This window comes from Macrobrachium nipponense, chromosome 15 (genome assembly GCF_015104395.2).
Source record: "Macrobrachium nipponense isolate FS-2020 chromosome 15, ASM1510439v2, whole genome shotgun sequence".
NCBI lineage: Eukaryota > Metazoa > Arthropoda > Malacostraca > Decapoda > Palaemonidae > Macrobrachium > Macrobrachium nipponense.
Window position 1 is genome coordinate 29,317,131 of NC_087208.1, and position 14,957 is coordinate 29,332,087.

A 14,957-nucleotide genomic window follows, 5' to 3' on the forward strand; every position below is an offset into this window, starting at 1 on the left:
CTGAAGGACATATGGGACTTTATTGTAAATGATAGTCATTATTACTGAACCCCACTTGCATACTTATTCTTCCGTCTTACGTTCAGGAAAATGGAGATACACACACTCATATATATATATATATAATAAGTATTATATATATATATATAATATCTATATATATATATATATATATATATATATATATATATATCATATATATATATATATATAATCATTACCACTAGCACTAGGAAAACTAAGGACTGGGTGTAAATCGAGACTGGTTTTGGCTTTATTTCTAAGCCATTAATGAAGTACTGGTACACTGTGGTAGAAATTCCCAATACATACACTAAGGGGAGAGTACAATCATGACGATAGCTATCTGACAGGTGAGAAGGGGGTGCAGCAAGCAGTACATTCATTTGTGCTTGAGGCCAGGTACTCTGCTTACAAATCTCTTCTTTTTCCAGATCAGATTCACTACCTTCTTAAAATTTAAATATTTTACACATATTTCTTTTGAAATCAATAGATCACGTTTATTTATGCCTTGACCGATGGTCATATTCTTACAAGAGCTTTCTTTTATAAAACTAGATTCAGCTATGTTTCTTTCCAGTGCATTATTAGAATAAATTCGTTTTTACTCCTGGTTGATTGTATGACTGTTACCACGAACACGAATGAAAATTTCACTGTTTACGTTTGTATATCTTACGAGTATTTTACGTTGTACTAGTCTCCTTTGCAGTTTTTTTCCCTGTCTGACCAATATATAACAAATTTTAATAATAATCTTTACTTCTGTTTTGGTATACAAACTGTAGCATTTCATAAACGGAATATCCAGCATCTGATGCGCGCATACGCACTGGATACTCCATTTATGAAAAGAGAAGGTTTGTATCTCCGTAGGAACATCAAATAAATAAATAAATAAACACACATGTATATATATATATATATATATATATATATATATATATATATATATATATCTATATATATATTATATATATATATAATATATGTATATATATATATATATTCTTACATCAACTGCAGACAGGAGGAGGAGAGCTCCAGTATCTAAAACATTTAGAATATTATCTGCTTTCAATATTTTTAAATATCAACCTCCATTAATCATGTCTTGCACATAATCACGAACTTTATGATATAAAGGCTGTCTACATTGTCTAACACAAGCTTTGCTTTCACTGTAGCATCTTTTAATCATAATTAAATTATCGTTAACACAATACATACTCGACACCCTCCATACCGCATCTACCAGCTTTTTCTAGGTCCATGTAAACACATATGGCTTTTCCCTTTTTCTTTCAAAAACTCTTTCATACTGAACACAATGTTTCACGTCCTCTTCCTAGTCTAGACCAACATAGCTGGTCATGTATCATTACTCTGTCATCTGTATCGTTTTCTCATTCACGATCCTACCATATGCCTCCTATGGTATACTTTATAATATCACCTTTATTTATATTACCTTTATTTTCATGTAAAGAAGCCTTGTTCCACTAAGCAATTTCGTCGGAACCTTTCTTCCATCCAGACATACCTTAAACACACTGGCCAACCAATCACTCACGCTTTCCTCAGCTAAGCACTCACAATACAGCAACACATTTGTAATCCAATCAATGCCTGGTGCCTTTCCATTGTTCAATATCTCAACTGATCTACAGGAGAGTCACTTTCACAACCATTCTCAATCTTACACTAACCTCTTCCACTCTCATCATTCAGCTGTGAGTCACATTAAACTTTCACACTAAATAAATCTTCTAAATATTCAGTCCATCGGCCTAAGACTACTTTTTCTTCAGACAGCATATCTCCGTTTTATCTTTTATTTATCCATTTTCTCATGAAGTTTTGTCTTCGCATTTGCACCCATAAACAACAACTTTTTTTTCTTTCCAAAGGTTTACTCAGATTTACCTCTCTCTTCTAATTCGGCTTCTCTTTCTTCATGACTAACATGCGATCTGTCCTTCAATCGTAAAGCTAGAACTCTGACAACCTCCTCCTTTTTTTCCTTTACTAAACTTCTTATTTCCCCCTCCCACCTCCAAATTTAATTTCCTCTTCCTACCTATCTATATACCCATATACTTATCCTGCAGACTCTATGGCCCATTCTTTGAATTTTGCATACTTCTCAAATATTCCTCTGCCTCAACATCAAACTTTAGCCCAAATTTTATACTTCCTTCTCGCCAAAGTCACTTGTTTTAGCAAAATCTAGAGCTACATTTCAATCAAACTTTCAAGCTAAAAAGTTATATCAAATTCAGATTTTGCTTCAGCAAATAATGCTCAGCAAATATATCTGGCCACTCCAGTTCTCACCATATCATCCATCACTTACTTTTCCATCAGCTCGAATTAGTTACTCTTCTCCATAAAATTTCCTCTTTCCCAAACATAATTATTTCCTGGAAACTGTATTTCCTTTCAGAATGCAATTCCACTTAACTCTCCATTCTTATCTACCCCAGGAAATCCATACCTTCCATAGTAGATTCACATCAACCGTGCATCTGATGCCTAGGCCAGTCCCTTACGACGCTCCTGATTGGCTGTCGATAAGCCAGTCACAGGACTGGAAGCTTTCAGTCTCACGAGAGAGTTCACATAGGCAGGATGTATGTTCCACCTTTCCAGAGGAATACATCTTTCGAAGGTATCCCTCAGGAGAGGTGGAACATACATCCTACCTGAACTCTCTCGAGAGACTGAGGGTTTCCAGCCCAGTGATTGGCTTATCTACAGCCAATCAGGAGTGTCGTAAGGGACTGGCCTAGACATCAGATGCATGGTTGAAGTAAATCTACTATAAAAATGCCATCTTTCTCTAATACCTACCTTAGCATTAAAATCACCTGGAACAGCCACCTATTTATAACCTATCCAGCCAGGAGCAAAGTCTATCAAAATGCTCTTCTGCTCTTAATTTTTGCCATTTTGCAATGGTAAATATTTTATCACAGTTTTTACTCCTGCCATGATCTTATTCCTACACATCTATTTCACCTTTGCCATAACATCCATTATGTATGTACGTATGTATATGTATGTATGTATGTATGTATGTATGTATGTATGTATGTATGTATGTAATGTATGTAAATATATATTTAATATTATATATTATATATATGTATATGTATTTAGTATGTGATGTATGTATGTATGTATATAAAGTATATATACTCATATATATATATAGTATATATATTATATCTATATATATATATATAATATTTATATATTTGTAGGGGATTGGGACCAGATTGCCTCCCAAATAGTTAAAATCTTCAAACACTTGATAACCCCCACTAATGGTCATAACTGCCTATCTTGAAAGTTCAAATACCAAATGTATACTTAAAGTATTGTCCTACATCAAATATACCTTAAATTATTATCAAATTATTAACCTTTGAAATTATATTATCAATGTAATTTCAAAGGCATCTTAAACATTAATATAGTTAAAAGTATATACATATGTACTTCTAACCCTTCCAGTCAAGAGAGAGAGAGAGAGAGAGAAGGAGACGAGAGACGAGAGAGAGAGGAGGCAGAGAGAGAGACTGATTTGATCAGGGACTGGCAACATCTAACCTTGTGGTCAGAATATTTCTAGTAATGTGACATTTTTGACAGATTCCCTCCCGCCCCCACTCGGCTTCACAGCTTACATGAAAAGATTCTGGGATGATTTTTTTGCTTGATTAACATTTTTAAATAAGTTACTATACAAATACATAAACATTGTGATAACTGTGTATTATTATTATTATTATTATTATTATTATTATTAGTATTTTCTAATCTTATTAATCTTATTAATATTTGAGAATTAGCACACTTATTATTAGGTAAATAATTTACTTATCATGCAAAACAAATATACATACACAAAACTACTCTCATCTCAGAGAGAGAGAGAGAGAGAGAGAGAGAGAGAGAGAGAAGAGGAGATAGAGAGAGAGAGAGGAGAGAGAGAGAGAGTGAGAGAGAGAGAGAGAGAGGAGAGAGAGAGAGAGAGAGTTATTTTATTTTTTATTGTTAACTTTTGTTTATTATTTAATCATATTAAACTTGATATCAATATTTGAAAACTAGTAAATAATTTGTCATCCTACAAAATGTATTTGGTCATGAAAATACGTATCATGAAAATACACTAATTGGTGAATATTTCTCATCGGAAAAATCTGCAAATTGCTGAATTTATTACAAGAAATTTATAGGGGGGTTTACTGTATATATGTTACAGGAAATATGCGACATCCCTGGATTTCACAAAATCCCTAGGGCATATGTAAAATAACCAATTTGTTTACTAATATTTCATCCCAGTGGGCTAGTGCTAAACACGGTGAAACTGTGATTTATCTACATCGTTTTGCTGTGTTTAGTGCTAGTCCCTTGGGGGTTAAATGTGTTTAGCCGTGTTTAGTACTAGCCTCTGGGGGATCAAATGCACTTAGGGACATTTGATCCCCCAGGGATAGTACTAAACATGGCAAAATATACATTTAACTCTCCAATGGCTAGAACTAAACATGGCAAAGCAATGTAGATGAATCTCTGTTTCACCGTGGTTCAAATGTTCCTAAGCAAATCGGTCTTTTCACATATTCCCTCGGGATTTCGAGAAATCCCTGATTTACCATACTCCCTGTAACATATATACAGCTTTACATGGAAATGGCACCAGTTACTTCATAAAAATCAGTAGACATAATGGCTAAATAGTCAGAAATGCATTGGAAAATTAGGAGATCGAGTATTTAAGGCCTTAAGCCAGAATGTTGAATGCCTTGGAGGACACTCTAAGATGGAGGAAATGAGATTTTACTACATGCTAAAGACAAGATAATAGACAAGCAAGAGGGAGGGGGGTCAACAAGCAATTTTAAATAGTAGATCATCTGGTTATAAAAAAAATGCTCTCAATCACTTGTCCCCCACAAACAAGTACTGGAATTGCTGCCATACCCAACAGAGGGTCAATACCTGAGAGAAGACTTGAGCTTTTCTGTGGAGGGCTACTTCTGGGTCTTCTTCATACACTTTTTATGGCTGAGAGAGGGGGAAGATGAGGGAGAAGGTGAGGAGGTAGAGGAGGAAGAGGTACACAGGGAGGAGGATGGAATAAGGGACAGTGAGCTTCCTTTACCTCCCCTGAACATAGGTCACTTCAACCTGAATCTTTCCAGCTTCTACAGACAAGGCAGACATCCTTGAAGAGAGGGAGCAGCAGCTGTTATCAAATAGCTGCAGCAGGAACATCAGCAGATTCACTGGAAGAATCTTTAGGGGAAGCCAGGCCAAATGCCATGGGGTTTTGAAACACTGACCCAAGTGGAGAGCCTTTGGCTAAAATAAAATACTCAAGGAAGGTGAACAAGGAAGGCTCCCTAAAATGCCCAGAAGATAATGCCTAAATGGTTCTTTTGTTTCCTGGGATTGTCTCTATGTCATCCTATCAGAGGCTTGGGAAGAGTACTTAAGTGGGGGGGGGGGGGGGGGGAAGGTGGTAAGCAGGTTCCCCACCTCAGCACTGCATATGGAATGGGGTAGCTTGGTCATCATCCAGGCTAAACATGCCCTCTGTGGTGGTGGGGTTATGGGTAGTCACCAGTCCAGGAGGACAGGCAGGGACTGGGGTGGGCACAGTGCGGGAGGAAGAAATTATACCAGTGATGTATTGCCCTTGGAAAACACCTAGGGAACCTTTTTTACCTCTTTCCTCCTTGAACCATATCTCTCCCTCTGGGAAGGAGACCATGACCGTACTCATCACAAGTCAGCAACACTGAGAGCTCCTCCCCTTTGTAACATTATGTTATACCCACATACTCAATCATACCACACCTAAACTGATAATTCTTATACCGAGAAGAAAAATCATCATACATCATCATTCCAAAAACATATGAAACAAGATTTATACAAAAACAAGCCACAGTCATAAGTTCATCAAACACAGAAACACTAATGGAAATGGCTTTAACAAACAGCTATGACGGAGAATGCATCTGTGTATGGGTGGGTCCTCACAACCATGCACCAGCTGCAACCATATCCTCATAGTGAAAAATAGTTTTTTTAAAAGAAATTCAATATAGTACATAGTAATTGTTGTCTTGTTGACAATAACAAAACTCAATCTTACCCTCTATGGGCATTTGGGCTTTCATTTTATTGTACTTCAAATTTGTCTTGGATCTATCTAACAGTTCACAGTTTAAATCTGTTTCTTATACTATTACTAATTTTATTTCTATATCATAAACCAATTATCAAATCTCAGAGTGCGCTTGTATATGTATACTAAATTGTACTAAACGGATCATTTGTAAATAAAATCACAAGTGTGAATGGATGTGCAAAGATAAGATCAAAATAAGAACCATGATGCATACTATGCCTTCCAGATATCTGATCTGTTATGTGTTGAAATTACTTTCATATTGAAAGATTTACAAGAGAGAGAGAGAGAGAGAGAGAGAGAGAGAGAGAGAGATGGTACTACTATCATTTAAGTTTACTATGGATCTGCATTACTGGTTACTGTATATGTCTTTTCCAGTCAGTATCTGAGGTAAACTGTATACTCTAGTAGATTCACATCAACCGTGCATTTGATGTCTAGGCCCATCCCTTATGACGCTCCTGATTGGGTGTTGATAAGCCAGTCACAGGGCTGGAAACTCTCAGTCTCTCTCAAGAATTCACAGAGGCAGGATGTATGTGCCACCTCTCCTGATGGATACCACTGAAAGAAGTATCCCTCATGAGAGGCGGAACATACATCCTGCCTCTGTGAACTCTCTCAAGATACTGAGAGTTTCCAGGCCTGGGATGGCTTATCAATAGCCAATTGGGAGTGTCGTAAGGGACGGGCCTAGACATCAAATGCAAGGTTGATGTGAATCTACTAGAGTACAGTACAGTACTTGAACTGGGTAATGAAACTGTATAACTATACTATCTGAATGTATTTTATGTAGAAAACTGGCTTCCATAAACATGTAAATATCTGGGGACTCAAACAAGTGTTAAGTGTGGAAGATTGCACCTACATACACAGTAGTGCTGTTCAACATTATGGGTACTTTGGTCACTGTTTTAATTTTTTAAAATATATATCTGTCATAAAAAGACATGGATAATTCTTATTTCTTTGGATTCTATTCAATTTTGTAAGTGAATTTTCATGAGCTAGCAATGCTTGTGGTAGGATTCTCAGGTAGCATGTAGTAACACAGCTTAGGCTAGCAAAGTCACAGGTGACTTTTTAAACCTGGATGTATTTGTAACATCATTGGATACGTCAAAGCAAATGACATGGTCAATTGTCCATATTAGCTTAATCCATCCATCTGGAATACCATTCACAAAATGTGGAATACTACTACTGTACTGTTGTTTCCCTTCCTTACAGGATTAAATTGCATGTAATTTGTCTGATCAACCCAATTTCTGTCTATCTTAGACATTCATTTTTCTGTACTCCTTGATACCATTAACTTGTCTTTCAGGAAGATTTAAAATGATGTCCATTATTTTGTTGTACATTATTTTACTTCTTAATGTTTTCTTGTTATCATGTGGCTAATACCTACTACATGGTTAACACTACAGTCTCAACTGTTACATTTTCAGAAGAAAAAGAGGTTACAGACTCACCAGGCTTTGATTATGAAGATTATGACTATGGAGGGGGTGTTGATGGTGACGATTCTCCAGCCAACGATTTGATAAATGATTTATCTAGCTGGTGGGATTCTATCGTACCATTTGCAAAGCCAACGGAGGCAACAACAACCACAACAGAAGCCCCAACACCACCCCCACTTCCAGATTATTATTATGGTCATGGTGATACCGATGACAGCAGAAGAGATGAAGTGGAGGGACACAGAACAAGTTTTCCTACAGGTGATGGCACAGGTTACCCAACAGATGATGGCACAGGTTTCCCAACAGACGATGGCACAGGTTTCCCAACAGATGATGGCACAGGTTTCCCAACAGATGATGGCACAAGGTTCCCAACAGATGATGGCACAGGTTTCCCAACAGATTATGACACAAGGTTCCCAACAGATGATGACTCAAGCTTCCTAACACCAGACTTTGCGAATTTTTATCCACCAACTACAACTTCACAGTCTCCAGTTTATCCTCCTCTTCCTCCTGAGCGTAAGTTCATTAAGAATAAGAGATTTATGGTGTGTTCTCTACATCCATTAGAATATGTTTTAGTGGAGTGTGTGAAAATTTGTGAATGCTTTCAAACAATTATATAAGTGGTAAATTTATTATGAATGATAAGTGTGTTCACATAACTAAGCACGAATTCACTAATTGAATTTTCTGACAAAATCTTGTGACAGCCTCATTAAAAGTTAACTTCCAGTTATCCTCATTTTGTAATTAAAATAATTTTGTTTAAATCCACCATAAGGTATTCATAATCTGTATGTCCCAGAAAAAGTAAAAAAGAAAATAAGTATAGAACTTAATATATTTTAATAAGAATTACATTTTTTAATTGATTTATCTTTAATAATCAACAAGCTTAAGGTCTTAACATTAGGATAAATCTTCTAGCACCAGCTGCAAACCAGTAAAGTTAACAAAATTGTGTATGTAAGGGACTACTGGCATCTGTGCTAGGTCACGAGCTATGTGGGACCACCCACATACCCCTCAGCACCCAGTGACCATGCCAGTTATTCTTCCAACCCAGGTTAATTGTCAGCAGGGTGATTAGAGGTGGGTCTTTTTATGTTGAGACCTCAAGTTTATTAATTATGAAAAATATGAACTGATTAAAAAAATTTGTCATTTGTTCATATACGAACCAAACCCTCGGTCTTAACATTAGGATAGACTTACCTTTGGTGGGAGGTAATAATTAATCAACTGGAGGTATGCCACCTTTGATCAGTTTCTTGACTAAATGAATTCTAAGGAAAAACTGACCAACATTTCAGAATATAAGATATATATGAATATCATATACAGTGGGGCCTCGTTATCCACGGGGGATAGGGCCCAGAACCCCCCCGTGATAAGTAAATACCCGTGTTATCCTGATACCCCCCTCAAAAATTGCTTAAAACTGCCTACTTTAATAGTTAACCCACCCAAGACCACTATTCCAATGTTTATAACTGCCTACTTTAGTTCAAACACCAAATATGTTTTCAACTATCACCTAAAACTAAATTCAAGACAGTTTTAAAGTTATTGTACAAAATTAGCCTTAAAAAATAAATGTAGTATATGTACTACTGTACATATGTAGCCTACTAGCCTAGGGATTACAGCTAGAAGCCTACATACGCATGGTGGGCCTCTTTTTTTTTACAAGGAAAGAGAGGATGAGTGGTAAGAGAACTATCAAAATATGTAAATCATATGGGTACTCACCAACAATCTATGTTGATAAAAGATGGCGACGATTTTGCAGTGCAATCCAGTAATATAATAACAATAATGCTACCAACAGTATGCAGCGAAAGAATCAGGGCTTTTGGATGCCACATAATTAACTCGTTTATATGGGTACAATTTAAAGAACGCGCCGCACACCACATTTCATAACAACAACAAACAAACGTTTGTAGGCCAGTGTTGCCAACTGGGAATGGCAATTTCTTGCTAGATTTTGTTCCATAAAAGGCTAAAAAAAATCACATACCGTATATACTCGAATAACGTGCAATCTCCCATATCGTGCAACCCCCTAATTTTCACCAATAAACAGTGGTTTTGTGTTTTGTCATGTATACTCATAATGTGTAGACATTGTGTGCGTGTTTAAAAAAATGTGCAGTACACACACATTCCGATGTTTCGTTTTTTGGAATTTTTCAGATTTCGGAAATGTGATGTCAGATGCATAATCAAACAAACACCACTACTGCAGCAAAAACATTTTTTCCCTTTATGTTTTTCATTATTGTTATTTATTAATTACAGTTTATTTAAATAAATATTAATATAATACTGTTAAATGAATGTGAGATAATTAAGATCACCTATAATAAAATAGTGGAACAATTAATACCATATGTTCACTAATGGGTATTATTTTCAAAACAAACATTCCGTAAAACACAAAAAATATATGTACATAACAATCAAAATATAATAATGTTTTGCAGTTCAACTTGTGAATTTTAACAATAAGTATGACTATATAATATATTTCACCATATCGATCTTGAAGTTGAAGAGTCGTAAAATTCTGAGGATGGTCCGGGAAAAGGATTTGTACTTTGTGATTACGTATCGCTACAACACCATGTGGTATTTTCATACCACTATATTGATGACGCATCGCTACGACACACTGGTGTTTTTCATACCACTATACGTTAAAGTTAAAAACATGACATAGAATCGACTTTGCGACTTCGTTCACTTTGATATTTTTAACGATACAATAACTATCATTTGTACTACTAAAACCATCTTCACATAAGTAATTTTTCGTAAGATATGTGTTGTTACAAAAGCTAGCTTATACATAAAAGGCTTTTATAATTTAAGTCACCATATACATATGTACCCAAACTCATTGTGGGGAAATTTACTACTGTTTCCTCGGATATTGAAATACTTTAGCATCATTCAAACACTTTAATAATATAATGCATAAATACTAGGCTATACATATTTACATCGTATACAAATACTACATACAGTTATATACACATACTTTTATATACAAAGTTAACAGTTATATACACATACTTTTATATACAAAATTAATCATATGAGTAGTGATCAGACGACAGCTGTGCACTGGACTACGTACGTACTACTTGGAAGATAAAACGAACAAAAATTTTGTTGTTGTTAGTTGCCGGGATAGATTAACATTTTTCCAGAGATTAAAAAGCTGAATTTTGTTTTGAAGGTATGTCAACCGCGATATTATATTATTGTTTTCACGAAGGAATAATTATATAAAGAAAATTATTGAGTAATTTTTGCCGTCAGTAGTCAGAAAATCATGAACATGGTAACGTTCAAACCTAGTGCCATCCATGGCGTATGTCTATAAATAGAACAGAAGCAGAGGGCAGTCATTGGATAACAGATCTCCATGGCTACCAACCAACCAATCAGGTGTTAGTTATACTACTCTGTAATTTCTTAGAATGAACGTTTACACACACGAAGCTAACGATGATGTATGTGTTTTGCATACAGTACGTAGTTTTAGTTGTTATTATTAGTGTAAGTATTTTACTGATTTCATGAAGAATAGAATGATTCCTTCTCATTACTTTGAATGCAAAATGGCTTGAAGATTCTTCCGCAAAAAGAAGAGAAAAAAAATTCCTTAGAAGATGATACCTATTTACTAACGCGGTTGACATACCTTCAAAACAAAATTCAGCTTTTTAATCTCTGGAAAAATGTTAATCTATCCCGGCAACTAACAACAACAAAATTTTTGTTCGTTTTATCTTCCAAGTAGTACGTACGTAGTCCAGTGCACAGCTGTCGTCTGATCACTACTCATATGATTAATTTTGTATATAAAAGTATGTGTATATAACTGTTAACTTTGTATATAAAAGTATGTGTATATAACTGTATGTAGTATTTGTATACGATGTAAATATGTATAGCCTAGTATTTATGCATTATATTATTAAAGTGTTTGAATGATGCTAAAGTATTTCAATATCCGAGGAAACAGTAGTAAATTTCCCCACAATGAGTTTGGGTACATATGTATATGGTGACTTAAATTATAAAAGCCTTTTATGTATAAGCTAGCTTTTGTAACAACACATATCTTACGAAAAATTACTTATGTGAAGATGGTTTTAGTAGTACAAATGATAGTTATTGTATCGTTAAAAATATCAAAGTGAACGAAGTCGCAAAGTCGATTCTATGTCATGTTTTTCCTAAACGCGTTGACTTAAAGGAGAACGTTATTTTGGTTTTATCACTGGCACAAACCCATAACAATGCAGTGTATGTATGATAATTCTAAACTATTATTCACTACCAAAATAACGATGATATTTTGTATTGAAAATTAATGTTACGTATATTCCAAACATTATTACTACGTAGCATGAATAGTACTATAAAAATTTCGAAAGATAATCTTGCTGTGAACGCTACCATAATTTGATTTTCATATACGTACGTACATTTTGTCAGCTGGCTGGCCTCGCATAGATAAAATTGATTTCACTGATATGGAATTACTCCACGAATAGCCTTTTTATTATGAAGATATGACGATAATATATAAGGTAAAAAATGCTTTTATGTATTTCGTTTACGCTTCGTCGCCAATAACAAACAGCAATACTTACGATAATCTATGACAAATAGCGTTTGTATGACTTCATTGTTCAGAGAAGTTATATACGAATACTGCCAAAATAATAATGAAGTTCGAATTAATTTTAGCCTTAATGTTATTACTACTGTAATTACACTACCACTACTATTAAAATTTCTAAAAGTTTATCAAAACAAAAAATGTCGCTTTGAACGCAACCGTATACATAAACCATTTTCGTACGTAAAGGTATATGCTTACATTTTGTGGCTGGCCACTCCGACGATAAGTTGAGTGCAATGATGTGGAATTATTCTTTGAATAGGCTATTTATTATGAAGATATGACTATAATATATATGGTAAGAATGGTTTTATTACCTTTATTGTCAGTTAATATCATAATGTGAATGTTTGTGTACGTTGGTGGTTATCGCACTGCAACTACGCTTAGCCTACCAATGAACGTCGTACATAAACCTTGAATAGGCTATTTATTTCGAAGATAGGACAATAATATATTAGGTGAGAATGGTTTTATTACCTTTATTGTCAGTTAATATCATTATATGAGTCTTTAAATGAATGTTGGTAGTTATCGGACCACGGCCGAGGGTTAGCCTACCGAAAAACATCGCATACGCAACACAACAAACCCGTGATGCAGCGATTCATACCAGTGATGTAACATGAGAAACGGTCCAAGAAAAAACCCGTGATTAACTGGATCCGTGAATACTGATCCGTGAATAAGCGATGCCCCACTGTATACCAGCTCTCAATATTCTATGAAAAGACGTAGTCCTCTTAAATGCCAAGGAAGAGCTCAGACCTCTAATGTTATGGGCTCTTACCCTCATGACATCGTCTGACTCTCTTGCCTCTGTTGAATAGGCATTCCTGATTGTTTCTCTTTACCAAAACGAAACTGTATTCTTGGACAATTCTTTCTTGATCTGGCCTGTGCTAACAAAATGTCTGTGACATGCTGGTCTGAGATGTCAAATTCTTTTTAAATAAGCATGCAGTGTTCTAACGGGACATAACATTTCGTCAGGGTAATTATCTATAACGTCTCCCAAAGAAGGTATAGAAAAGGAGACAAATCTGTCATCAATAATTGCTGGATTCTGTGTCTTGGCAGTGAATTCTGGAATAAAATGATATTGTCATGTTACAATAAAGTTTTATACATACTTACCTGACAGATATATACTTAGCTATAGACTCCGTCGTCTCCGACAGAATTTCAAATTTCGCGGCACACGCTACAGGTAGGTCAGGTGATCTACCGCCCTGCCCTGGGTGGCAGGACTAGGAACCATCCCCGTTTTCTAATCAGAATTCTTCTCTTCCACCTGTCTCCTGCGGGGAGGCTGGGTGGGCTATTAATCGTTATATATTCTGTCAGGTAAGTATGTATAAAACTTTATTGTAACATGACAATATCATTTTTATACATTCAACTTCCCTGCCAGATATATACTTAGCTGATTAGCACCCATTGGTGGTGGGTAAGAGACAGCTAACTACTGAAATAGACAGGTAAACAACATATGTTGTAGGTATTTATAAACCTTGGTTCCTACCTTATTAGGCTGAAGACTTCGCGGCTACTGCCTTGGAGTCTGCTTAGCCTCAAGAGCCTCAGCGAGATAATGATCTATGGCTAAGAGTTCTTGTGGGTCTGCCAATGGGGTCTTATCCACTTACTCGGCAGAGCCTAAAGGCCTTTGTCATTGGGTGCTATTCCACTTACATGACAATACACCTTGTTCAAGGAGCACAAAACCGATCCCGATCACCTGATCCTAACATTCATGTTAGTTCTAAGATTGTAAGGAGTCATCCCCGAACTCCTCACAAACAACCAAAAAACTCGAAACATAATTACACTTTCATTACAAAATATACAAAAAAAAAATTTTGTACTCCCCTACTAGTCATACATACCCTTGATCGCCCTACCAGCAATGGACACTCTGCTCCCGTGCGACAGTAGTGAGCTTGCTACTAGAAAACCAAGCACATATCTGACAAGAGGGTTTATGTACGATAAAAACACAAAATTAAGGATCAGTCTTTGCTCCAAGACCCAGTACTGTATCTGCTGATACAAAAGGACCTAGCGAGAAGCACTTCTCATAGGTCACTCTCACGTCCTTCAGATAATGAGATGCAAACACTGAATTGCACCTCCAATATGTCGTCTCAATGATATTCTTCAGAGACATATTCTTTTGGAACGCCAAAGACGTTGCTACTGCTCTTACTTCATGCGTCTTGACCTTTAGAAGACCGAAGGATTCCTCCGAGCAGTTCTTGTGAGCGTCCGTAATAACGCTTCTCACAAAGAAAGCCAAGGCGTTCTTGGACATGAGTCGTTTGGGGTTCTTTACTGCACACCAAAGACCTTGTTGACAAGCTCCCATCTGCCTCTTCCTCTCTAAATAGTATTTAAGGGCTCTCACTGGACAGAGAGATCTCTCTATCTCTCTGCCTACTAGGTTAGATAGGCCTTTTACCTCAAAACTTCTGGGCCAAGGTTTTGATGGGTTTTCGTTCTTTGCCAGAAACATTGTCTGGAAAGAACAGAT

General features: G+C 36.0%; 1 protein-coding gene across 1 annotated transcript in view; it reads left to right on the forward strand.

The window, feature by feature from the left end:
• Positions 1–14,957, forward strand: part of LOC135227062 (uncharacterized) — a 37,708-nt gene that overhangs the window by 3,835 nt on the left and 18,916 nt on the right. Inside the window, exon 2 of the mRNA XM_064266881.1 lies at positions 7,696–8,235. Within this exon, the coding sequence (XP_064122951.1) occupies positions 7,696–8,235 (540 nt within the window). The remainder of the gene's footprint in view (positions 1–7,695; positions 8,236–14,957) is intronic.